General features: G+C 37.0%; 5 protein-coding genes across 5 annotated transcripts; 1 reads left to right on the top strand and 4 right to left on the bottom strand.

Moving 5' to 3' along the window:
* Positions 1-1,502: 1,502 nt before the first annotated feature.
* On the bottom strand, positions 1,503-3,768 carry LOC114521909 (cholesterol 24-hydroxylase-like). The gene has a single exon (XM_028542483.1). It carries the CDS (start codon positions 3,335-3,337, stop codon positions 1,808-1,810), a length of 1,530 nt encoding a protein of 509 aa, XP_028398284.1. The 5' UTR covers positions 3,338-3,768; the 3' UTR covers positions 1,503-1,807.
* A 92-nt stretch (positions 3,769-3,860) lies between these two features.
* LOC114521786 (cholesterol 24-hydroxylase-like) lies at positions 3,861-6,003 on the bottom strand. The gene has a single exon (XM_028542325.1). It carries the CDS (start codon positions 5,991-5,993, stop codon positions 4,467-4,469), a length of 1,527 nt encoding a protein of 508 aa, XP_028398126.1. The 5' UTR covers positions 5,994-6,003; the 3' UTR covers positions 3,861-4,466.
* A 1,026-nt stretch (positions 6,004-7,029) lies between these two features.
* Positions 7,030-12,382, bottom strand: LOC114522003 (neutrophil cytosol factor 2-like). Its single transcript, XM_028542596.1, has 11 exons — positions 11,915-12,382; positions 10,842-10,924; positions 10,475-10,583; positions 10,051-10,185; positions 9,482-9,583; positions 9,339-9,389; positions 9,032-9,229; positions 8,838-8,888; positions 7,917-8,699; positions 7,505-7,635; positions 7,030-7,421 (listed from the first exon to the last, which is right to left on the bottom strand). The coding sequence occupies exons 1-11, from the start codon at positions 12,086-12,088 to the stop codon at positions 7,319-7,321; spliced, it is 1,920 nt and encodes a 639-aa protein (XP_028398397.1). The 5' UTR covers positions 12,089-12,382; the 3' UTR covers positions 7,030-7,318.
* Positions 12,383-13,819: 1,437 nt separating this feature from the next.
* LOC114521881 (MORN repeat-containing protein 5-like) lies at positions 13,820-15,119 on the top strand. Its single transcript, XM_028542455.1, has 6 exons — positions 13,820-13,933; positions 14,056-14,130; positions 14,332-14,410; positions 14,483-14,594; positions 14,729-14,860; positions 14,940-15,119. The coding sequence occupies exons 1-6, from the start codon at positions 13,887-13,889 to the stop codon at positions 15,038-15,040; spliced, it is 546 nt and encodes a 181-aa protein (XP_028398256.1). The 5' UTR covers positions 13,820-13,886; the 3' UTR covers positions 15,041-15,119.
* Positions 15,120-15,493: 374 nt separating this feature from the next.
* Positions 15,494-26,395, bottom strand: LOC114521924 (histidine ammonia-lyase-like). The gene is made up of 23 exons (XM_028542498.1): positions 26,169-26,395; positions 22,419-22,446; positions 22,150-22,192; positions 21,995-22,066; positions 21,809-21,881; positions 21,317-21,383; positions 21,149-21,186; positions 20,870-20,948; positions 20,646-20,692; positions 20,428-20,567; positions 19,957-20,004; positions 19,241-19,292; positions 18,837-19,028; positions 18,473-18,531; positions 18,303-18,383; positions 18,155-18,220; positions 17,969-18,047; positions 17,301-17,354; positions 17,015-17,050; positions 16,406-16,540; positions 15,999-16,107; positions 15,851-15,920; positions 15,494-15,640 (listed from the first exon to the last, which is right to left on the bottom strand). Exons 1-23 carry the CDS (start codon positions 26,173-26,175, stop codon positions 15,494-15,496), a joined length of 1,722 nt encoding a protein of 573 aa, XP_028398299.1. The 5' UTR covers positions 26,176-26,395.
* Between the last annotated feature and the right edge of the window lie 101 nt (positions 26,396-26,496).

The raw sequence follows: 26,496 nt of genomic DNA, 5'->3' as shown, positions 1-26,496 counted from the left end.
TTATCAAAAAGTGCGACTGATTCGTTCAGGAAAACCATTTCATCCTCACTCCAGATTCATATATCTTGCAATACAAGAGGACTTCTGGAACAATGATGTCAATAACAGGACTCGAGTGGATTGTAAAGGACGTATAGTTTCTTTCGGTAGGGATCAGTGTTCTTTCAATAAGCCTGGGGCACGTTTAATTTCTCGTGGGGTTTACCTTGACGTTTTTGTGTTCCGGGATCAAGGAATGTATCTACGTGATCATGAATATCAAAAAGATCTTTTGAAGTCAGATATCTTTCCATTAAAAGATTGTATGTTTATGGGAATCAAGACAAAATGTCCTCGCAATGAGATGCAATATCTGCTAAAATATTACGAAGATGATGTACTAACAAAGCCGCATTATGTTTGTCGCAACAAAACGTGGGTTGCAACTAGTAGAAATGCGACTGAAAATTTCGAAATTCGGTTCAATCAAGCGATAAAATTACGTTATTCGAGGCTCCGTGGGAAAAAAATAAAACAGCGAAAAAACAATGAAAAATCGCGGGTATAAATGTATTTATTATTAAATAATAAAGGAAGTTAATGTTATACGGGTCTTCGTATCGTAGTGTCTCGGGTCTTAGGACGCCGGTCCGGTCGGTTACTTGCCCCCTCCGGTGAGTATAAATATGAGCCCAGTTTGCCTGATCGAGTTGTTATTAGTTGCTTGCGTGACCCATCCCTCCCGTTTCCCTAACGACTTCACGCGATGTTGTGAACTCTACGGGAGAATCTCGCTGGGTTTTTTTGTTAGTTTTTGTTTTGCAGCCATTGCAGGATTAAGCACGGTTCTTTTCACACCCGTTTTGGTCGTTGAATTGGTGGTTGGGGTAAAGGTAAATTCATTAATGATCGCCACAGTTACAGGTATTTTTCTTTTTTTTGTGTGTGTGTGTGTGTACTTTGATGTTCGTATCGTTTATTCCACGGTTTCACTTCAGTGACTCACGTGTGACAGTTGATCACGGGATGGAGGAGGTACCGTTAAAATAGCATGGTTCGTAGAGTTATTATCTGCGCCGAAAACAGCAAACTCAAAAGAAACACCGTTTCACCCCTAGCCCGATCGTTTCGCTCGGATACCGTCTCCATCCCTACCGATCGGCAGCGGGCAAGAATATAGTGTAAGAGCTGGTGTGCTATTGTACTGATGTGAGCCTTAGGATCCGTTAGAACGTTAAAGTAGGTTGCCATGACGTTATTACAGTTGGAAACTTGAAACCACCTCGCAAGCCAGGCTTTTCTACCTACGCTCCACGGCCCACGCTGCGAGAAGGGTAGGTAGAAAAGCCTGGCTTGCGAGCCTTGCTGGGTTGACTTGAAACACGAGTCCAACTAAAAGGCCATGGACCTTTTCCCTTTTTCTTCCAAGCGCGCAATGCGTGACGGTAGTTAATTATCGAAGTCTTTTATTGGCTTTAAATTATTTAGGTAATTTAGGTAAAAAAATTTAGGTAATTTAGGTAAAAAAAAACGCAACGTTAATAATTTCCAGGGGCAGGGGCCTACGATCTTTTGTTATTGAATAGAAGCGAATATACATGAATTCCATGAAGAAGTCTAATTATTGCCTCAACTGCTCAGATTAATTACACATAAAGACTAAAGTGGATTACCACATGGGATTAAGTGTACATGTTAATTTGCCAGATTCATTTTAGTCCCAAGAAACAGGGATCAATTCTTTCCAACAGATCTATGTGGTGGATAATGTCCACTGACAATGGAAGTCTTTAATTCACAGATCCCAGAGCACTCTGCACCTCCATAGCTAATATTTCCGTTTAGCAACTTCACACATTACACCATCTCTTGGAGTCATGGTAAGTCTTTCCTCCATTCGATCAGTCTGACCAGGTAGCAGCCGAAACTGAAACTTCCTCAGCAGTTTTGCCATGATTACTTTTGACTCAAACTTTGCAAATGTCTGTCCAATGCAATTTCGAGGACCAAGTGAGAAAGGGAAATGAGTCATGGTAAAATTTGGCATGTTTTCAACATTAGCAAATCGATCAGGGTTGAAAACTTCTGGGTCTTTCCAAATTTCAGGATTCATACCAAAAAACAGCTGCAAACTATCAATACCAACTCCTTCAGGGATATAATATCCTCCGACTGTAAGACCCTTCATTAAGGATCTTGAAGGAGATGAAACTACAGGAAATTTCCTCAAACTTTCATCAAAAACTTGACCAAGATATTTCAGCTTTGCCAAATCATTAAACTCAACATAATCACACTCACCAAGCACCTCGTTAACCTCATTAAGAAGCTTTTTTTCAATGCAAGGATTGCAAATGATTTCATATAGTGCAAATGACAGTGTATTTGCAGTTGTTTCTTGGCCAGCAATAAAAATGGTTATGAATTCATCAATTTTATCAACTAATGACAAACTATCATCTTTAATCAAAATGTTTAACAAATCATCAGGAACAACTTTTCCATCTGCGATGTCCTTCATTCTGGCAGTGATGCAATCATTGGCAAATTTACGGAGGAATTGAGCTGCACTAATTTGCCTTTTTATGTTCTCATTCTGAAACAGTTTAAATTGAAACAATGCCAGGAGAGTGGAGTTCAATGGGATATTAATATTGTCTTGTACACCTTGTAGATAGTTTCGTACTGCATCTGGGAAAGGTGAATCTGGCAGCTCAATAGCATTGGTATTAATATTAAAAGATACTTGACTAATTGCTTCCAAAGTTACTTTCGCAAACTCCTGTACCATACTGATCGGTTTACCACAATCAGAAACCGTTTCCATGTGGGCTAAAAATCTATCACAAACATTATTGAAATTGCTCATAAAATCTTTCAAGCATTTTCGATGAAAAGCTGGATTCATGAGTGTCCTTCGCTTGCGCCATAAAGTTTGGTCTGTATTGGTAACAAGTCCAAAACCACCTCCTCTCTCACCATAAATAAAACCGATCTTATGCCAAATAAAATCACTTTTGCACAAGATCTTATTATTGTTTATGTAAACATGTCTCAAATCGTTTGGATCGCCTAAATATACTACAGCCCTATGTACATAAAATATAACAAAGACTGGACCATATTCAAACCTTTTTTCCACCAAATATTCGGGCAACGTTTTACTAGTTAGAGTTTGGTACTTTGAAATCTCTGGAATGTTGCCCAAAATGAAACTAGAGCGAGGTGGACCAGGTATATGAGCAACTCTTCTGTGCACGTAGTACAAATATGCAAGAAAAAAGAGAATACAGCCGAAACAACTAACAAAAATCGCAGCTATAGTGTAGGAGATTAGCCATAACAGTTCCACAGCCATTTCGAATCGTTAAAGATGGAAAATTGCAACATCGATTGAAACATGATTCCAACTGCGTAAACGGAATGGACCGTTTCCCTTTTTCTTTTAAGCACGCAATGCGTGACGGTAGGCAAATTAGCTGGCAATGGCAAATTTCGTCATTACTAGTTTTATGTGCTTTTCATCACTTGTCTTCTCTCGCATACTCGTACCTCTTGTCAGTTGTATTCTGAGATTACTAGTGATTTAGATATTACTAATCTCTAGGTTGATAGCAAATTGAACCCCATCATCATCCTAAATAACTTCTAGCATTCCTGGTTTATTACTTGTATTCAATGATTGAAAGATGGATAAAATTAAAAGAGTTAATAAGACTTGAGTATTTTTCAGAATTAATGATGGTGCGCCCAGTGTCGTAACAGACGGAAGTGGGGTCCTTAGGTATATTTGGTACTGTGGGTGGGGCCATCGTGATGTTTCTTGACTTTCTTCATCAATTTTGGCATAGACTACACCAAAGACACTAGTCTCTGGGGCCTGTTTTTTCAGTAACCATGTTTTACTCACACCATCATCATGTTTCTTTATATCTATCCTAGCTTAGATTATACCAATGGAGACACTAGTAGACTCTGGGGCCTGAACGGCCGGGGGGTGCCTTAGTTTTTGTCCTAACCCTAGTACCCCACCTAACGTGCGCTACGCCACCGGGTGCGCCTTTCCAGGCGACTGACCTGAAATGGTTCGATGGATAGAAATAATTGTCATATCTTTCAGTATTCAAAGTCTAAGATATATAGATTATACGAAGAAATAATAAGGCCATTCATTAATTATTTAACTTATTGCAATGCAAGAAAATAAATCATGAGGATAATTAAGATAAATCACGTAACATACAGCACCAATATAAATGTATAAATGTCTTTCGATTATATTAATCCTTTAATGTCGCTATAAAGGTTTCTTCATTTAATGTTTTAATTAACACAATAAATTATCATGACACATTGACACCAGTTAATATCCAATATTGTATTTTGCAACAGAATTTACTAGGCCATCTCGGCGTTTTACTATGCATAGTAGATAATGTCCACTGACAATGGAAATCTTTTTTAGTTCATGGAACTAGCTCATGTGATTATTCACGTTTAGCAACTTCACACATTACACCATCTCTAGGAGACATGGTAAGCCTTGCATCCATTTGATCAGTCTGACCAGGTAGCAGCCGAAACTGAAACTTTCTCAGCAGTTTTGCCATGATTACTTTTGATTCAAACTTTGCAAATGTCTGTCCAATGCAATTTCGAGGACCAAGTGAGAAAGGAAAATGAGTCATGGTAAAATTTGGCATGTTTTCAACATTAGCAAATCTATCCGGGTTGAAAACTTCTGGATCTTTCCAAATTTCAGGATTCCTACCAAAAAACATCTGCATGGTATGAACAGAAATACCTTCAGGGATATAATATCCTCCAACTGTAAGACTCTTCATTAAGGATCTTGAAGGAGATGAAACTACAGGAAATTTTCTCAAACTCTCCTCAAAAACTTGACCAAGATATTTCAGCTTTGTTAAATCATCAAACTCAACATAATCACGTTCACCAAGCACCTCGTTAACCTCATTAAGAATCTTCTTTTCAATGCAGGGATTGAGAATGATTTCATATAGTGCAAATGACAGTGCATTTGCAGTTGTTTCTTGGCCAGCAATAAAAATGGTTATGAATTCATCAATTTTATCAACTAATGACCAGCTATCATGTTTAATCAAAATGCTTAATAAATCATCAGGAACAACCTTTCCATCTGCGATATCCTTCATTCTGGCGGTGATGCAATCATTGGCAAATTTACGGAGGAATTGAGCTGCACTAATTTGCCTTTTTATGTTCTCATTCTGAAACAGTTTAAATTGAAATAATGCAAGGAGAGTGGGGTTCAATGGGATATTAATATTGTCTTGTACACCTTGTAGATAGTTTCGTATTGCATCTGGGAAAGGTGAATCTGGCAGCTCAATAGCATTGGTATTAATATTAAAAGATACTTGACTGATTGCTTCCAAAGTTACTTTCGCAAACTCATGTACCATACTGGTGGGTTTACCACAATCAGACACTGTTTCCATGTGGGCTAAAAATCTATCACAAACATTATTGAAATTGCTCATAAAATCTTTCAAGCATTTTCGATGAAAAGCTGGATTCATGAGCGTCCTTCGCTTGCGCCATAAAGTTTGGTCTGTATTGGTAACAAGTCCAAAACCACCTCCTCTCTCGCCATAAATAAAACCGAGCTTACGCCAAAGAAAATCACTTTTGCACAAGATCTTATTATTGTTTATGTAAACATGTCTCACATCGTTTGGATCACTTAAAAATACTATAGCTCTATGTACCAAAACTATAACAAAGACTGGACCATATTCAAACCTTTTTTCCACCAAATATTCAGGCAACGTTTTACCAGTTACATCTTTGTACTTAGAAATCTCTGGAATGTTGCCCAAAATGAAACTAGAGCGAGGTGGACCAGGTATATGAGCAACTCTTCTGTGCACGTAGTACAAATACGCAAGAAAAAAAAGAATACAGCCGAAACAGCTAACAAAAAGAGCAGCTATAGTGTAGGAGATTAGCCATAACAGTTCCACAGCCATTTCGAAACTGTCAGAGTGTCAGTCGAAAACTCGTGATTTTTGCCTGAAAATGAAATATTGCACAATATACATGACAGGTTGGCACGTGGTTTTATGTAAACAATTTGTGGTTGTGCGTGTGGGTTCAGTGGTTCAGCCCAGCGGGAAACAAAAAAAACATGACGCCGGCTTAGGCGTACACTCGTGCTCTAGGGATTGTGTTCTAGGGATTTCGTGTGAAATTTCAATGATAATGTAGCCAAAGAAAGATAAGAAAATTAAATAATACAGAATTTTAAATAATACAATTGGACCTGTACAAAGATAGTAGCATGAAGTATGAGCCTAGTCTCTAGTCAGTACAGTGAGTCAGTACGAGTACGGTGAGTCAGCACGGGAACAACTTCAACTTTTTTTGCCGGTTGATGAGAACAGTGCCTCAACAATGTTGTCATTGTGCAGAACCCCATGAACAATATTGTCAACAATGTTGTTTTAACAATATTTCAACATTGTTGACAATATTGTTCATGGGGTGCAGCACAACATTGTTGAGGCACTGTTCTGAGTGTTCTCATCAACCGGGAACAACCTGAGCGTTTTGCCGTGTACATATGGCTATTATGGCATCGGAGTGATCAGACAGCCATCAGTGTTTATTATTATTATTAGTGTATATAGCATACTGATATGCATCAACTCGTACCCAGGGGCTAGCACTGTTTCCTTAGGAACTGGAGCGCAAAGTTATTTACGTCATGTTTTCGTGTCCTAGACGTCAAAACTGTGCTCCCTCATACTAAATGAAAACACTGATCTACTACCGGAGTAAAAAAAACCTGACGATGACATATTCAAATTTTGTGCAAACTTGTGGCTGGCCCAATTTGACAATCCTCTTGCCCTTGTGCGCAACAAGACGCTATAGTTATTATATGAATACGAACGTCACCACGTTTTTCGTTGAATCACCTCGCAATCAAAGGCGCAAAAAAAACTGGAGGCGAAGCGCCAATTTAAGACATATGGTAATAGCAAACTACAGGTAATTTTGGAGCTATTTGCGACCTTGTAAGCCGGGTCCCCGCGTGGAACGGGGCATTTTATTATTGATGTGAAACACAAGTCATTATACAAGTGTGCTGTGGGGTAAACTTGGTTATCCGCCAGCAGTCAACCAAGACACAACATGTACTGGTTACAAACCCCATGTGTGCAGTTCTAACAAGCGATAGTTCTCCTAAAAAACATAAAAGCTTGTCATTTCTCACCGTAATTCCGTCATAGCAACTTAATCATACTCACACTAATCGTATATTTACACAATATTAAAAAAATTCTAGTTATCATTGGCCACACAAAATCTTTAATTTTCCATCTTTGACGAGATCAGAAATATTTCCTCCCCGAAAATCAGCTAGTCTTATTTTCTTGCCATCTTTTTCGCAGCTAAAACAAGACAAACACATGAATTTAAGTCAGACTTTGCCATTCTCATTCACTGTCACAGGTCGAAAACGCAGCCAACTTACCATAAAAGCGACGCTATATTTCGTGCGATAGCTTCTTTCGCAGCATTTTGAATGTCTTCAGGAGTCGTTGATGCGTTGATATCCAAAGATGTTGACACAACAAACTGCAACGCCACATTTTGACTACGAGTCTAAAAATGCGTATATTTATTTGAAGCAAGATATGATTGAGCCAGATGCCGGCATATCGCAGCTCTTTTTCATTCATCGCTAATCGCAATGGCGAATTCTCAAACTCGCTGCGAGGGTTTAAGGTTTTCATCCAATAAAAATTCTTATGTGTTCAGTAGAAAAGAGCGTTTACTCACGGCTGTAGGGACAACACAGCCTATTGCATTATACCATAAATCGCTTGATACGAACTTTACTTTTTTTGATGATGCAACGAACTTTACGTATGCCCCAAACTAACCTCTTTTGCAGGAGTTTCAGTATCCTTCTTAGCACGTCTCGGTGACTGGGGGCCTTTAGGGGGTGACTGCGGTATTTTAGGGGGCATCTTAACTGGTTTTGGGAAAGTCGGTGACCCCAAAGTGGGTTTTGCCTCCACTGTCGACGTAATTGAGCCAACAGTAGAAATAGATTTAGCACGTGGAAAACGCGGAGCGACTGTTGGAGGAGCGAAAACACGTGATGGTTTCATGGTCGTGACTACTTTTGGCGGGGGAGCGGGCCGCTCCGGAGCTTTCCGACCATTTGTAGACATTAGTCTTTCTGCCGGTGTTATTACGTCATGTACAGCATACGGTTTTACCTCGGTAACATCCGGAATGTGTTCGTAATCACCATCGTCATCATCAATGTCATTGTTATTCGTTTCTCCTTTTTTCGAGCCAAGGCCCTTTTTACCAAAACGCGGCGAACCTTTTGGACTTTTTTCTGCTAGTATGTTTTCCAACGAATTTTTGCGACGAAATTTCGGAGGACCCGCGTGCATTTTTGGTTCCACTCTTGGAAGAGGTTTTGGACTCATTTTTTCTAACCCCCCTAGTTCTACTGTCTTTGGACGTTCTTTCCGGGGGTGTTCACGATAGCCGTTGGCATACGTATGATCACTTTCGATAACGCTGCTATGCCTTTCTCCAGGGAGGGGTTTATATTGTTGTTTGTTTACGGGGGGTTTAACCTTTCTCAATGACTGTCGCGTTTCCTTTTTACGTAAGTCGGTAAGAAGAGCTTGACGTTCAGTAACAGGCTAAAAAAGATTATATGTTTACAACAAGTTTATATTGGGACATATTGGGCCATGATATATGGTTTTTGGATATTTGCTTGAACGATTTCACTACGTTCAGTCGGTCGACTTTTAACAGAAATTTATCAGCGTAGTCACCTCATCTCTTTCTTTATATTTCTCGACATAGGAACCTGGCACTAGCCCGTTCTAAATGAAAAAAAATAAAATAATACCAGAGCCGTCGTGATGATGGCGCAATAATCATGGCTCTGATGGATGCAGATTCTGCACAATGGAAAGAGAAAATTATTTTTTCTTCTTAAAAATTTGTATTCAGAGACTGAAATTACCTTTCTCGAGTCATTGGTTACCATGGTAAACCACCCGTCGTCAGCAGTCTCAGTCACTGTAATAATATCACCAGCTTTGACAGACACTTCATTAGCATTTTGTGCGGTGAAATCATAGAGTACTCGATATGATTCGCCAATATCTGTCAGCGGAGGCTTTGACGTTGCTGTAGGAGCACTACTGTTAATTCGTCCTCTCTAATGAAAAAAGTCAGACATTAAAATTTCTAGCTTTATAATTATTATAAGAACAATGAATAATCTTTATTCTGAGACTACTGAATGCCAAAAGGAGTGATTTTCTTACCAAATGTAATGGGGTCTCCATTGTTTCATAAGCTCCACTATCAACCACAACCTGTTGAAGAGATAAAATGTATTCAGTGAATGAGATGCATGTATTGAAGATGGTAATCAACACTTGCCTGAAGAAATAATAAAGTTACATACCTGTGATTTTCCCAGGTAATCTCTTTTCTCTAAATTTGCTGTCTTGGATTTTGGTGGCTGAAAAATTGCATCCATCACAAGAAACTCTATGCCTTGGCCACTCTAAAAAAAAGATTTGTTACACTTGGTATTGAAGGATTACACAGGATTCAAAACTGGGGACAGAACAACATCTGGACAAGCTTTGTGCATTTTCTTGCATGAACATAAACAATCGTGTTTCAGTCTGGAACACACACATGAATGTAACACAAACACTTGTCCATTCAGGATTACAAAAAAGGATCACAAAATAGTAATCTTTTATCTAACAGCATGACTTTTCTCCACCTTAAGTATACAGTAATACAGCTATAACTATAGAGTACTTCATGAACTAGACTCTATTGTTCAGGTTTCCACAGTCTTCTCTCTTGACAATGCAAAAATGGTGAAGTATTTACTTGTGTATGTACAATATCTGCTAATTATACATATGCATGTTGCATATTTAACTATCATGAAAATACTTATAAAAAAATATAAATATATATATATATATATATATATATATATATATATAAAAATACCTGCAAGTTATTCAAGCTAACATCAATGATGCTATGCCGTGGTTCAACTTTACACTGCAGCCCAGCAAGAAGATCTTCAACTGCACTGTCAATATAACCAAGACTAGACAGACATACAGCGCGATTGAGAAGGACCTAAAAAATTGAAACAAATCTTAAATTTGACATTTTCACAAAAAAAAATATTTTAGGTTAAGACATAGGCAATGTGCATTTGTAGAAACTTAACCACAACTACTTGCCAATTATTATAGTACTTGTATTGTAATGTGCTATTAATAATTAACAAGATGCAACAATTTACTTTCCCACTCTTAAAATAGTAATGCCATACACAAGCCTGCCTGCAAAAGTCTATGCCCTTTGTTATCTGAGGAACTTACAGACAAATCAAAATAAAAGAATTATAATACAGTATGCTTACCTCACACTTATATAACTTATACCGCATGCCTAGCTGCTTGTAGTCAATAAATTTACTTTCTCTTAGATTTCTAAATGTCTCATTGAAGTTTACCAGAGCATCTGAGTACCTGTTGGAAAGATGAGGAAAAATGGGATTGATGAATGTTCATAATATGATATGTAATTCACAGCAGAGGAATTGATGAGGTTGTTGGTACTGGTGGAGAGAATATACTTTTTAAAAATAGAGGTTACCTGGATTTTAAAATTGGCCTGGCACATTTAGGTTAATGCAACACTTTATTATTAAATAAAAACATTTGGTATTCTTACATTTCTAGGTTTTGAAATTAATGGATTGTATATGAATGTTTCTAATCTGTTACCTTGTGCACATCAGGTTGACAACACCTAACATGAAATGCCCAACAGCCAAATGTTCATCCTTTTTAATAACTTCTTGAAATGCCTTTAAATTTATATGAAAACAAAGAAACAAAGATAAAATATCTATTCTGGAGATACTATACAGTATGTATATATGTATATATGCATGTATATATATAGATTGTTTTGTGAAGTGCACAAATAAATGGGCAATAATTATTGTTCTCGGTAATGTACTATTATGCAATACTGGTTAAAGAAAAATTGGACAACCACAGACAGACTAAAATTTAGAAGAATATCTGTGTAAACCGATATGATAATATTGGTGTAATCCGATATGATATGATACATAGATCTATGTTACATAAGATGGTAAACTATCTGACTATCAAGTGGAGGTCTCTCTTACTCAGAATGGTGAAAATTATGATGAACTTACAATGGGTTGAACGAGTCTTCATGGCTATAAAATATTGCGCCTAATGTTTAACAGATTTTAGGTACCAACATTGCTTACAGTTGCCAACATAGAACATTATTTATAGCACAATAATTGTGAACAATGTGGGCAGCACAGCATTGTTCATTGCTGTTTACATCAACATTGCAACAACCTCATAAAGTTAGCATGTGCATCAGAGACTTTGTTAAATACCTAGATACCAATTGATTAAACTTCAATGCAAACTATAAAACACCTACAAAATTTGAGCAGTTAATAACATAATCTCTTTATCACTATCCCGTCGCTCACAGAGGTTATCTATTATCAAATATCATAAGTAAAATTCAAATATTTTTGTACAGTATCTGAGACTCGTAGACTAAATGTGACATGTAAGATGGAATAAATAAACTCTGCTCATAAACTCTTTTGAAAAAATCATGCGAAGTATTTTTGATATTCTTAAATTATATTAAAGTCTTGATATGAAGCATCTAAGTACAATTTATACAATTCTTAATTATATTAAATGATCCCGGAGCTATATATATATATTGGTTTATATATAACACAATCTAGTTTCAAATGAAATATAACTTGGCGACTTAGTCATACAGTACTGACCTGTATAGCTGCTTGTAAGTCACACAGCGATAAATATGTCCTCCCAATGTTAAATGCTATCTTTGCCGAGGAATCTTTCATGTCTCTGAATTTATCGAGCGAACGCTGAAAGTCACCTTCGTTATAACTTTCCACAGCTTCTTTCCACGTTTGAAGGTTTTCAACCAAAGTCATGTTTAAGATTGATTTGTCTAGATTTGATTATTCGCGGCTCCTCAGGGCCTCTTGGAAACCAATATTAAAAGTTTATAGTTACGGCCAATTCCAGAGCAAATTCATAGGCGCAGAGGTGCGAAATTTCCCACATGAAACGTCAATTCCTTGTAATTGTGGGTTGTAGTTTAAAGTTGAAGCAAATTATTAACACATATCGTTTATGTCTGACCATAATCTACACCCACAGCCTATATTATTATTACAAAACATTGCAATTTGCAAAATGCTTCAGACAATCGAAGTGATCCACACAGGAAATACCATCTGTGATGCCTGAATTATATCCCTGTAAATCCCTGAAATTACCATACCGGAACAACACCCGAAACTCTATATACCGGAACTTAAGGCCGGGTGCGGCTAACTACGACATTCGCCTACTGTATTTACCACAGATTTAAATAATCTAACGTCGGTTACGTGCTTTTAATTGAGCGTACGATATTATGATGTTCACGTTTTCCAAACAAGAAGCAAATTTTTCATACGAAATAGTCTAGGTGGTCTAACATTAGACAAATTTAGAAATCTGTCGTAATTCGGTTTTCGTCCGGGGCTTTGGGTTAGTTTTGCAGCCTTCCAGTTGTATAAACCGGTTGTTGGCAGAGTCTGCCAGAATTTTTTTAATCAGAATAGTGAGTGTAACTACGAGTTTAACTACGCAAAATATAGCGAGAAGAAACAAGTGCTAATACTTTCACATACTTACTTGTCTTTTGTTTGCTCGCGCAGATTATTTTTCAATTTCATAGGTAGCGGGGGCAGAGATTTGAAAAGAGGAATCATTTAGTTTTACCTTAGCTAGCAACCATACAAAGAGGAAAAGGAAACTCGTAGGTGCACGCGGATTTGCAGATTCACGGCAGGACGCATTGGCAACATATCAATTATCTAAAAAATGTGAAGAGCAAGCATCGTAGTTATAGAATAGTCATTCTGAGAATTGAGATATAATTACTATGGTATATTGTACTAAATGGCACAGCTGCCTTCGCTCGCCCTCGTTATATAACTCCACTTGCACGCACGTGCGCGCCGAAATCGCACGTACGGCTTGCCATCTTGAAAGTAGACTACAGTTCTACTGTCATACGTACAAAATATCAGCCGCGACGGCCGACTTAGCGACCAATTTTGAGTCACCGAGCATGCGCCAAAGGACCGTGGTCGCCCAGTCACTCGCTCCCCTTGATATGATGATATCTAGTGAACTAAGTTTATCTATTTCAGGAATAGAAATATTCACAGCCTATACAGAAATTTGGACTAAATTTTTTAATTATTTGGACTAAGTTTTATTAATTATTAAAAAAATCATGATAGTAATAATTATTTCTTGCCACGTAACTTTATTCAGATTTTTTCAGCTCGATGAATTCCCACGAGGTTCGTTGTGAAATTCCCTTTCGAAACTACTGGTTTTAACCACGCACTCGATCTTATTTTGGTCTCAAAAGCATTAGACCGCCAACTTGCTCCAACCCGCTTTTGCCTATTTCTGGTAACATAATAACTGATAACACACTGCATTGTGTTTCTTTTTATTTAAAAGGTCGGCACTAAAGTTATAGTAACTAGACAAAGGAAAAATCAATCTAACCCAGTGATCTACCCACACATTTCCTCAATCACACAGCGCAACATGAAGTAACTCTATATACAGTTGTCATGGTAACACCTAGCAACAACAATATGGCTGCCACGTTTGGAAGATTATTTTGATTTAAGGCTATTCTTTCCTACTTTTCTAAATAAAATGGAGTATACAGGTAGCTCATATAGAGGTGAATTACAGAATGGGAGGTAGGTTATTAAAATCTATTTTCTTTGTATGAGATTTGCGGTTATTTCGTACTTGAAACATCTGAACAAAGCTGCAGACTGCAGTCTGTTAAACTGTAGTGTTAACATTTTCTTTAATTTAGAATGGAAGGTGAAGGTGAATACACGCTTCCAGAAGCTCTGGGGTCAAAATACGTTGGGGACATGAAAGATGGGATGTGAGCAAATGTTATTTTAATTTATATTGCGCTAACTACAAATCTGTCATTGTTTTCTTTTGCATTATTTTTATTTTGCTGTCTTGTTTATTTTTACAAGTTTTTACATGCTAAGATCGTACAGGAATAGAGTTAGATTCAAGTTTCTCAAGTGAGTTGAACCTCTGAAGCATAAACATATATTTCTGATACAATTTGCAGGTTTCATGGCTCTGGGACACTATTATTTGATAATGGTAGCAAATACGTTGGGACATGGGAAAATGGCATAGCAATTGAGGTAGTACATCATGAAGAATACATTGGCAATAAAGCCAAATTTAATGTTTGCCTTTTTTTTAATCTCCTATAGGGTCAATTTACATTTGCAGATGGACTAAAATATGAGCCAACAGATTGGAAATACTGCGATGGTTACGACAGAAGATTTTATACTGAAATCTGTAATGGTCTAAAACCTGCAGGTCAGTATAAGTCTTCAACAATCTTTGCACCAAAGAATAAGCACTAAGCAGTCATTGACATTGCAAAAACCATGCAAATATGACATATTAGCTAGTATAATTATGTAATTTTACAACTTATAAACTATCTTTAGGTCGTTCTCAACTTACAAACGGTGTTCCCCCTCGCCAAATTCCAGAGGGCTGTTACGATTGTGGTGATGGATTTTATAATCCCGCTACACGAGTTGTATTGGATTATCAGAATAGATTCTTACGTAATGCAGGTAATTTCAGAGCATCACTTATAAATATATCCAAACCATTAAGATTCAATGAAATTGAATGCTTGCTATGTATTTCTAGATGATGATGAACATGCCTGGATTGTAAAAACATGTCGTAAAGGTTGGGATGAAAATATTGGTTACACACCAAATCCAAGCTTCAAGAATCTCTCACAATGACATTTATTTTTATTCTGTTTGAAAACTGTAAATAAATTCATATTTAAATAAACAAATCATATATGAAAATGTGCTATGGTTTAGTTAAAACAAAATTAATAACTAACGCTATAAATATTAGGAAATACAGAACAATACATTCTTCAAATGTTTCATACCTCAAATTAAAAACCAAAAAAATGTCTTGTAATTAAACTTCACCTGATTTAATAGATTCTTAGAATAGATTGGAGTAGAAACAGTTCATCTTTAAAAAACTCACTTTTGTACAAAATGAACACAACTCGATCGCTGCAGTAACTGCTGGTTGATCTGCGAGGTTGCTACACTACACCAAAGCGTTTAAGAACAATTCCTATAATTATTTTGAGGTGGAAAACATTTGTCATAAATAGGTTAAAAATTCACAATTTCTCTTCACGACTCAAACACGAGTTCGATCGTCAAAAAAATTTATTCCCCAGATTGTGTTCCGGAACAGTCACCAACTTCACTGGCGATATTACAAGCAGTTGGCGAGGGAGGACGAATTTCCAGATCTGTTACGCCGGAAGATGCTGCCATGTAGCTGTCGATGAATGGAGAAACCACCTCCCATACCTTGATGAATGGTAACAGAAGAAGTTTGTATATAATAAGGAAATGATAAAACAAATATCTTTAAATAGCTGCTACTGCAAATATATGAATATGCTGTTGCACCCCTCCAATTATCGCATCTACGAAACTTTCTCACTGTTTTGAATTGACGAAAACTGAACTTCACCATAAACTCAATTCTTTGTCGTTGTAAAGCAATTATTTTTTTACCTTTTCGGATCTCAAAAGTTCTGTAACTTCATCAATTTCAGGCGCCATTACTCTGTCTCTATCCCAAGGTCTGCGCGTTAATCATAAAACTGTGAGTAAAAATATTACGAAAAAACACAAAATACATCAACTGACTCAACTGACTTGCCTGACATGAGATCGAACCAAGGCATGAACAGCTTCTAACGGTTCTGTCGATGTCAGAGGTCGTAAAAATTCCATCGCTTGACAGGCTGCCAATAGTTCAATGGCGAGGACTTGTTGAAGAAGAATATCAAAGAATTCATATCACAGAGATTTTAGAAGGCATGTAGGGTAATTAACAACCTAAATGCCAGCCGAGGGCGCATTTTAGGTGTGCCTTTCCCTCAGAATAAAAGAATACTGAGACAGGTAGAACCGAACCGCAACATGACAACACCCAGACTCAACAGACTCTTTCAAATAAATGATGGTGAAAAAAATATCGCTTATCGTCAATCCTAAGTTGGAAACATTAAATTCGTGTTTGAAAAGAGTTTTACTAAACCTCATTCAAGTTGTATAAAAAAGTACCTCTCTCAACATTCTCCACGACCTTAACTGCTTTTCGCGCTGAAAATCCACCCATGGACACGTGATCTTCGGTTCCTGCTGACGTAGGAAGTGAATCGACGGACGATGGATGACATAGGACTTTGTTTTCTGACACTAAGCAGTAAAAATTATCATATGTTACAAAAATTATTAATTATACTGAAATTCGCTACTTCTGAGCAGTGAGCTCTACAAACAAGGTTCTCTGTAACTGAATGTTAGACATTGATTTCCAATTTAACAAACCAAAACGTAAGAAGGGCATGCATTACATTTCAGCCACTGAGAAATACAATAGTCCGCTGGTGAAACTCATACAAGTGCTCACATTACTTTGACAAGTTATCTTTGTTGACTCATGCACGTTAGCGAAATTCAATTTGACAATTGATTTTGAACAAGTGCACTTGTCATAGAAAAAATTGTCAAAGTTGGGTGTACAGACGAACTGACGAAAAATTAAAACTTGTCACATAAAAACTTGTCATAGAAAACTTGCTCGTCTGTAAGACTTAAGAGGCTTTATTAATTATATCAAGAGAATATAAGAATATAAGTTCCCTCCCACAAACAAGAAGGAAAAATTACCGAGAGCAGCAGCAGTGCAGTGTGCAATCATAAAACCTGAATAAAATAAAGTAAAATTTTGTTTATGTGTTTTTCACAACGGCAAGTTGCGTACAGAGACGTAGATAGAAGCTTAATTGAGGGGATATTCATATATTCGTCCTATGCCCGACTGATTTCTTTTGTACGCTATTGTTCCTACGGTATATACTGAACATGAATATATGAAACCCTCCCCCCCAATTAAGCGGTCTAGCTACGGCCCTGATTGAGTAGGGTTGAATCTCGTGTAAAATCTGGTAACTACCTGAATTAAGCCCACCATCTTCGACAAGAAATGGATACTCCAAACCACTGTAAGCTTAAGAGATCAAGATGAGACATTAAGTAGTAATCTTGTCAAGGTAATTATTAAAACCATAAAATGAGGTTCAGAAATTACCTAAAAAATACAAAACAACTTATCCTCGTTTCGACCCTACAAGGCCTCTATCATAATGCTTTTGAAAAAGCCCTTAGGTTAGAACTTCAGTCACAATAAGTGCCTTTTACATGAGCCCTGTTAATAGAGATTACGCACGAGATGATTTTGAGGTATTAAAATTGATTGTGTTTACGGTCTGTGTCACCGGTGAACGCGACAAGACGCAACGCCACTGGTTAGGATGACAGGGACATGTCGCAGCTCTCGGAAACTTTCGTCCAATTGGATAATGCTTTTCTATGCTTTCTAAAGAACGAAGCTATGCTATTGGTTGAAACAGAAATGTATTGTAAAGTTCAGCCAATGAAAATCATTCTTGCGAGGAGCTGCAACACTACCCGGGGGATGACAACGTGACTATAGGAGTCATGTTATTTATTCATTTCAATACCTTAAAGTCCATTTTACGCTTCGTTAAATCTCAGTAACTTGGCTCATGTTAACAGCTCTAAACCACATTTCTGAAGGAGTTGCCACACTACTTTTTATACCTGAGTTTACGAGTCTTTCAATACGACGTTCGCTCATGTTGGCTAATTCATGGATACCAATAGCCAGATAGTCTAAGGCCTAAATTAGTTTTCCAATGAAATGGTTAATTTATAAGAGGAAATTAGGTTTCAACTAAATGTGATAAATAGAATACGATGATAAATGGCAACTGTAATGTTCTGCACCTTGGCTGGGTACTCGCCATGAAAATTACCGCCTGATATTGATTCACCTGATTCAGCAAAAATAATCTAACATTAAGTCAAGGATTGGTTAAAGAATAAGGATCAGTGTGTTTGTTACGTGAATCTTCATAATATTAGCAAAAGATACGGGATTGTCTGTAGCACTGTTCATCTCAGTTGTTAGGATCCCCTTGACAAATTCTATCGTATCCAAAACAATACCGTGGACCTATGAAGATATGGATGAAGATATTGTATATTCTTCAGGAATTTCGTTTCATCACAAAATTGTTACATATCACATTATTATTCTGATACCTGCGGACAACATCGCAAAGTATACGCATCTTGGACTTTGTCACAAAAACGATGACTTTCTAAAATGGAGGGCAAGTTGATCAGGAATGGAACTTTCAACGATGCGAAGGAAAGCAGCACCTCTGATCAGTAAAATTCTCATTTAATTCCGTTACTGGCCAGAAATGCTTAAGTTACACGGCCAGAAAAGCTGTTCAACTAACTAGCTCCAGTTCACAAATTAGGTATGCTGCGTAGCCGCTAAGCAGTTAGATGTACCTGATTCTATTTGACTATTGGTAGACATCTCTGATGCTATCTGGTAGTCATCTCTGATTCTATCTCATGGGAAAACTAATACCCCATTCACTGTGCATGTACCCACCAGCAATTTTAGAAAGATAGAAGTCAGAATGTAGCACAGATCTCAACCTCTGAGCGACAGTGATCTGTCCTTTATGAGGTCGTAGATTGTGTATTCGACTGTCAAACGCTCGTGAAGTTCCTTTCAAGCACTCCAGTGATAAGGCAGCAATAATATCAGCTTGGCGTGAGATGGCAATAGCGCGAACCAACGCTAAAAAATTAACAGTTAATTTGTTACAATAGAAAAACTTATACGGTGGGAAATGTATGTATAACGTATAACAATACAAAGCTATATATTTTAATTTCGTATCTGTTCTTAGTCTATCCTAAGATAAAAGGTTTCATAGAAATATAATCTGCCTGCAAGATGATAACTACTATGATTATAACTAAACGTTAAAACCTTCAGACAAACTATACCTTCATTTCCAACGGCAGTTATCAACTGTGTACCATTAATCATTGCTAAACCCTAGAGTCAATTAGCACTTTTTTAACATTGAATAAACCTCTGAGCTGCCTGGATAAGCTACAACCTACATCCAATCATGCTACAAAACTAGCGGATTTTAAAAGAGGAATTTAGCTAGTCTTTTTCAGGCCCCAATATAGTAATAAAAAGTTGTCAGATTTTAGTCGTTGATTAAAAGTCAAGTTAGAATAAATTAAAATTCTACTATATTTTAGTAGAACTGATCAACTACTGATCTAACAATAACAATATGGCATCAAGTATAACTCCCAGGCACAGTGAACTCGAATAAGACTGGAACGCTCACTCTCTGACTTTCCCTCATTAATGAGTGAAGCCAAGATGGCGGATCATGAAGCCTTTCTTGTAGGTAATTTCCTCTGGAGCGGAAATTTCAAAGGAAAATCATAATTGCCGCCATTTGACCTACGAAATTTCAGCGCCGGAGGCCTCGATCATACCTACAAGAAAGGCTTCAGTGTCCGGCATCTTGACTTCAAACTTCCGACAGAGTAGGCGTTCAAGTCTTATTAGAGTTCACTGCCCAGGCAACTCCCAAGCAACTCCTAGTCAACTCCCAGGCAACTCCTAGTCAACGCCTACTTTGTTTTGGAGAAAGGATCGAACAATATTTTTCCAAGAACAAAATTAGTCATGACATTACCTCTTTAGGTCCTAATTTTATAGGCTTTAATCCATGAGAATCCAATACCTAAAATAACAGCCAGCATAACCGATTCACAAATTTTTTTCCTAACCGTTAAAACTACAACATCTATTTATCCTCTTATTTCCACAGTATAAGCTACCGTTGTGCTAATTGTAGTTTTTGTTTCTCAATACTATAGTACTCTAAAGATTTTTTAAAGGTGGTGGGATGCATTGTAAACGTTATGTCATCCCACAAAAAGCTAGGTCGGCCTCATGGACACACGGACGTGTTCTAGTCTGAGAGGGCATAATTTATGGTTTGCTTTGCCGCCTTTCGTTATTGTTAACACTCAACAGGGCAGAGTTCTTTTCACGAGCTTTGATTTGAGTTATGGGACAGTGTATGCAGCTTTATTGGTATGAGAATTCTTCCTACAAGCATCTTATATTATAAGACAATATTAACATCTGACTATAAACCAACCAGTTTCGCATCAGTCCAACCACTCTTACGACTCCACATTTTCCCTTCTCCCATGAGGCCAAGAGCAAGGTGAGCTAACGGGGCAAGGTCACCACTTGCTCCTACGGTTCCCTGCTCAGGAATCCAAGGTAGACACGAAGCTAAGATTTCAATAAAAAAGTTAAAAACAATAAACCTGCATGTTGCTGCAGCAACAGCAAAAGTCATTTTAGTGTTACCGTTAAAAGCTTCGACGATCTTGTCCAGGTTCTCCAGGGAAATACCACTATAGGTAGGTAGGTAGGTATAGTGTATATTTCATATTTAATTAGTATATTAAGTACTGTCATCGCTAATACCAATAAATGTTACTACTACATTATACATTACTACTATATACTTGTCGATACAAATTACAAATATTACCAAAAGGAAGAATATACTCAAAAACTCGTGAACTCACCTATGACCTTTTGCTAAGACATTAATACGAAGAGCCATAACCATTCTGATTTGTTCTAGAGTAAGTGAGTTCCCAACACCTATATGATGAATATGTCTCCACGTGAGTATACAAGTGTAAATGGAAGCGGTGTTACACGAGACTCATTGACAATGCAAAACTGTACATTCGCTGGAGGAATTTTATTATGCAACTAGTTTTATACATCAACCAGAATATGAAAGACAATGCCATGTATGCTGTGAAAATATATTTTGTTTAGTTCAATATGCTACAGACCTGCGGCATGAGATCTTATTAAATTTTCTTGAAGTTCCCTATAATGTTAAACAACGGTAAAAGGATTGTTAGAGAGTCAAGGTGAAATATGGCGCTAACAAAAACATACTGCATGTCAAAACTGAGGCTATATAGCTATGGTAAGTTGATTTTTCATTTTAAACATACCCAAGTTTATCAGCTGCGATAACTTTTTTTTTAAAGCTTCCAAATCCAGTGTTAATTCCATAAACAACTGTAAAATGATCTCGATTATAAATTATATTCCTTTTTAACTGAAAAATTATTAATGTACTTCTGACTGGAAACCAAATTATGTTGTACAAATACAAGATTTCAGTTCCGCCAAATATTTGCTAATAAAACCCATCGTCGTATTCAACATATTGTCCATTCTCGATCATATAACACGCTTTACAAGTTTTAGTATATGTGATTGCTGAGCAAAATCATTTCGCAGTCGCATCTGGTCTCCTATACATACTTAGCTAAATTATCATTTCTAATGTCTATACTCTATAGCTCTACCTAGAGCAGGGCCCGTTGACAATCTGAAAATATTTGTTACGTACGTGAATATCTAAAGGCAAATCACGACCCAGATTTGTAAATAAATGGAAATAACGATTACTGTAAATGATGACATCACAAGTTTCAAACCTCTGCCTTCACTGACAATGCTTTCAACAAGATCTCTTCCTTCTTTGACACGTCGCCTGGCTTCGTCTGATATCTTCAAGTCCAAAAAATTCAAGATGAATATCAAAGAAAATCTTCATTCATTTAGTAATGTATGTCTATTGTAGTAGTATAACTTTTGAAATATTAATATTTGTACTTTTTCACCTGTATTTTGCAACACGCAGTTCCAAGTTTGGCAAGTAACTCTGTTGTTAAACTACTTCCATCCAACAATACCTGCATGTATTTACACGGATATATAAAAAGGTTTAGCCGCCGCGGTCCAAATTTCAACAAAACACTTAAAAATGTCATTTTACCGTTGATGGTGTGTGAACACCGCGTTGAACTTTACTTCCTGGTCTGTAGGTATTTCATCGTAAAGGAGTTTAATATCAAAACGTGGAAACGACGAGAAGTCATGCGTTTGTCTATTTCATGCAGACAGCTGTTATACCACATTTCATGCAATTGGAAACTATATTCAACCATACAAACATATCACCATGCAAGGAGCCGGGGGTCATAACTTGCACCATGCCGAAGAGAAGTGTTTAATAATTATAGTTTCATAATCTGCGGTGGATACGTTTCCTCGTCTCTTTCTTCATTTGATTCTGCATGTAAAATGAAAGCAAACAAATAATGTTGTTATTTCAACAAAAGACTATACAATTATAGGAAATCGAAAACATTTTCCGTGCTTCTATACAGTTGTAGAAACACGCATGGAGGAGTTTGGGAAATCAGATTTGAAACAATCAACTGAAACAATGTGGGAATTAACAGACTTGATCGCATTAAATAAATTTTTTTTTTGTGGTTTTGATAGTATCAAAGAGCCGGTTATTTAGCTTTCCAATGATATATTTATATTTTGAATGATTTCAGAATAAAAATTAATATAGCGATCAAAATCAAACTTCCCCAGTTGAATGCAAAACGGCGCAAATTTGAATTTATTATTAGCCCAATGGCGTAATGCGTATTTCTGGGTCAATGGTAATCTTCATTCAATTTCCAACGGTGCATGGAATTCGAATTGCTTTCCACAGAGAATTAGAATTGTTTTTCCACAAACAAAACATATTAAAAGTCACTCGATTGTTTTGAGACAGTCTGCATGTAAACCTTTCAACCCACAGTTAAGAAAGCTCATTCGCGTAATAGTGATTTGCTTTCAGTATGTATTTCCGTACACAAGTTCCCAGAAAATTGTAAAATATGCATTACCGCGGCTCTTTTGGAAAAATATAATAAAACGTTTAAATCGCAATCCTCACAATTACTTAACAACTGAATATGAATTTATAATTACGTGGTGGAATTAAAAATTAAATTAAATATCAGTTCTCCATAGAAATATTAAACAATGTAGTTCTAGAACAATCCATGAATCTACGAATCTTCTTGCTTCACTCCAGCGCACTTCTCGTAACGGAAAAAAAAATTGAATATAGCTTAGACCAACACGCTCTTCTGGTGATAGTGGTAGTAGTAGTAAAACGACAGAATCATTCTCGTAGTTGTGAAATGACTCTGTGATTGACGGTTAATTAATGTGCGTTGCAGGAAGTGGCGGCACACGACAGAAGTGGGGAATTTCGTATTTTGACTTAATTGTTCAATTTTAGTTTTGTTACAGATAACATTGAGAATGATGACATTTGGACTACCTAAATGGATGGTCCAAACTTCATCCGTACCAACCTAAATATGTATTGAGGCAAAAGACAGATTTTTCAGAGGGCCAGGGCTTATTGGAAATGACTACATGACAGCAATATAAATCGTGTAAAACAATCAATTTGTCACGAGATCTCAATGTTCTAGTTGACTAGTTCTTAGATTTGATTTCCAAAAGCACGCATTGTCTACAAATCAAACTTCATTCAACACAAACCAAACCTCATTTAACACAATCTTACGTTTCATTTCAACAAATCCGTTATCTTTCAATACGCTTTCAATAAGATCACTTGGCCATAACAAACCACCTCTGTTAGGCAAATATAAACACGGCTGATTTGGAATATCTGTTGTTCTTTGTAAAGTACGAAATCTTTTTACAGCTTCTGTAATTAACCATTCTACAGACTTTTTACCATCTTCGCAAGGAATAACTAAACATTCGTCCCCGAACTTCACATGTACTATCATGATTGCAAAGGACGATGTTCGATGAACAAACACTGAACTTAAAATGGGAGGTTACAGTCGCTTCTGCGTATGTTAAGGGCGTTTCGCAGCTCTCGCTCAAGTTTGATTGGCTCGATAGTTTTGTGGAGCCAATCAAATTTCATGTAATATCACACTTTCCGCGTTTGACGTCATTATAAGAAAGGTCTATTGGATAATGCTTTTCTATGCTTTCTAAAAAACGAAGCTATGCTATTGGTTAAAACAAAAATGTATTGTAAAGTTCAGACAATGAAAATCATTTTTGCGAGGAGCTACGACACTACCCGATGTTAATGCGTCTAATCCACTCCACACTCCAGGTCCGCGTTAAGCGCGTTCTCCACTAGGCGAATTTGTTGATTTTGTTCGCGGGAACAGATAAAAAGTAGGAGGCGATTCTACTTTTTCGGGGCGAATTTTTTCGCAAGTCAATCACATCACTGGATTTCAGATATCGCTTCGCGTCGCGCGAATATATTGGCCTAGTGGAAAATGGGCTTTAATGGTGTGATCCAGTCAGCGTTTTGCGACTCAAGGCAAGTCACAATGGACACAGCCCAACACAAGCATGATATAGTTTTTCATTTTGCCACATGCAGGGATGGATAAAAAGATTAAATTAAGTAGCAATATACGCTTATCTCATTACAGTGATTACACCTTGTGATTTTGCTAATATATTTTTTGTAGAAATTCAACCATACGTTTATTAAACGCCAATGGCAACGCAAACAATTTTTATCGATTCTTTGATCGACTCGGTCTACTGGGTTGTCAAAACTAAACTTTAGGCTATCAATAAATCCAATTGTGCTTAATAAAGGCTCGATGATTTTTAAAAAAGATTCATTTTCATTAAAAAAGAAGAATTATTGGATTCGCGTTGGACTGCCTCAGCTTGGCTGACCTTGTTTTCAGTCTGAGACTATGACAATGTCGACACGGTAACGTTTTCGAGCTTTTCCATTTTCGTTTTCATGCCAAACGGTTTCTAAACATCGTCAAGTTACAATGAAACGTTGAAGCTAATTTAACATATTGAGCATATTTTCAAGGCGTTAAAGCTCGATAACCACGCTCGTGTGTTATCGTACAGGGCGAAAAATTGATCAGGTTGTCGCATCAGGAGTGAACAATGCTGTGCTGCACCCTGGGAACAGTATTGTTAACCATGTTGTTGCATGAAGCTTGTTGAATCATCAATGTTGTTGCAATCACGATGCAATGTTGTTGTAACAAGTTGCAACACCACTGTTAACAATACTGTTCAGAGGGTGCAGCACAACATTGTTCACTCCTGTTTTTAACAACTTGCATCAACATGATGATTTTTACGCGTGTATAAGCTTGGTCAGTGGTATTATGCCCTTATCCACTTAAACGGTGGATAAATTTAAATATCACCCTTGTATCTCTCATGAACGAGTCAACTTGAATATTATTATGTACTTTAATATGTAGTTGTAAACAGTCTTTTTGTTTTAAGGTTAAAATCATTAAGTTCGCTCCTTGAATAAAGGAACTTCCTTTCTATTTTGATACAACCGGCCCCCACAAGGCCAGAACGACGCGATACAATATCCAGTGACGTAACTCTGGATAACCCCAAAACACAAAACACCTTCACGCATATATTTTTCAACGATTGAATATAATTCTGAAATGCTATATGTGATGTTGTAAGCAATATTGTGGTATTCATGTCGAAAATCTTTAGTTTTTTCTTTCTTTTGAGGCTAACCGTAAACGATGCCCTGACAACGACTGGTTTAGTCCCGCTATGCAAATTGTCACGAGTTACTATAATTATTTATTTCTTTAGAAATTGATTGTTTCATCATCATCAATGTTGATGCAATGTTGTTGTAACAAGTTGCAACAGCATTGATAGTTCAACAAGCTTCAACAACATTGTCAACAATACTGTTCACAGGGTGCAGCACAACATTGTTCACTCCTGATGCGACAACCTGATCAATTTTTGGCCGTGTAGGATCACTATATGCTGGCAATAACTACACTACTACGTAACTACAGCAACTTGCCAGTTCCGACAAAGGAGAGACGAGTTAAAATTTTAACTTTCAGTATTTGTTTGGTTTAGAATTCAAGTCATATATAGTCTACGAATTAAACGGTTAATTTAACACAATCTTACGTTTCATTTCAGCAAATCCATTATCTTTCAATACGCTTTCAATAGTATCACTTGGCCATAACAAACCACCTCTGTTGGGCAAATATAAACACGGCTGATTTGGAATATCTGTTGTTCTTTGTAAAGTACGAAATCTTTTCACAGCTTCTGTAATTAACCATTTTACAGACTCTTTGCCATCTTGGCAAGGGATAACTAAACATTCGTCCCCGAACTTTACATGTACTATCATGATTGTTATTATTATAATCAAACGCAAAACTTATTTCATCTCACCATTTATCTCATCACTTAGGCAGTCCCTCTCGTTGCAAAAGCCAACAAGACG

Source organism: Dendronephthya gigantea, unplaced genomic scaffold (genome assembly GCF_004324835.1).
Source record: "Dendronephthya gigantea isolate DGI-Jeju-01 unplaced genomic scaffold, DenGig_1.0 000021F, whole genome shotgun sequence".
Lineage (NCBI taxonomy): Eukaryota > Metazoa > Cnidaria > Anthozoa > Malacalcyonacea > Nephtheidae > Dendronephthya > Dendronephthya gigantea.
The sequence above is the reverse complement of the archived record's forward strand: the minus strand, read 5'-3'. Positions and strand labels throughout refer to the sequence as shown.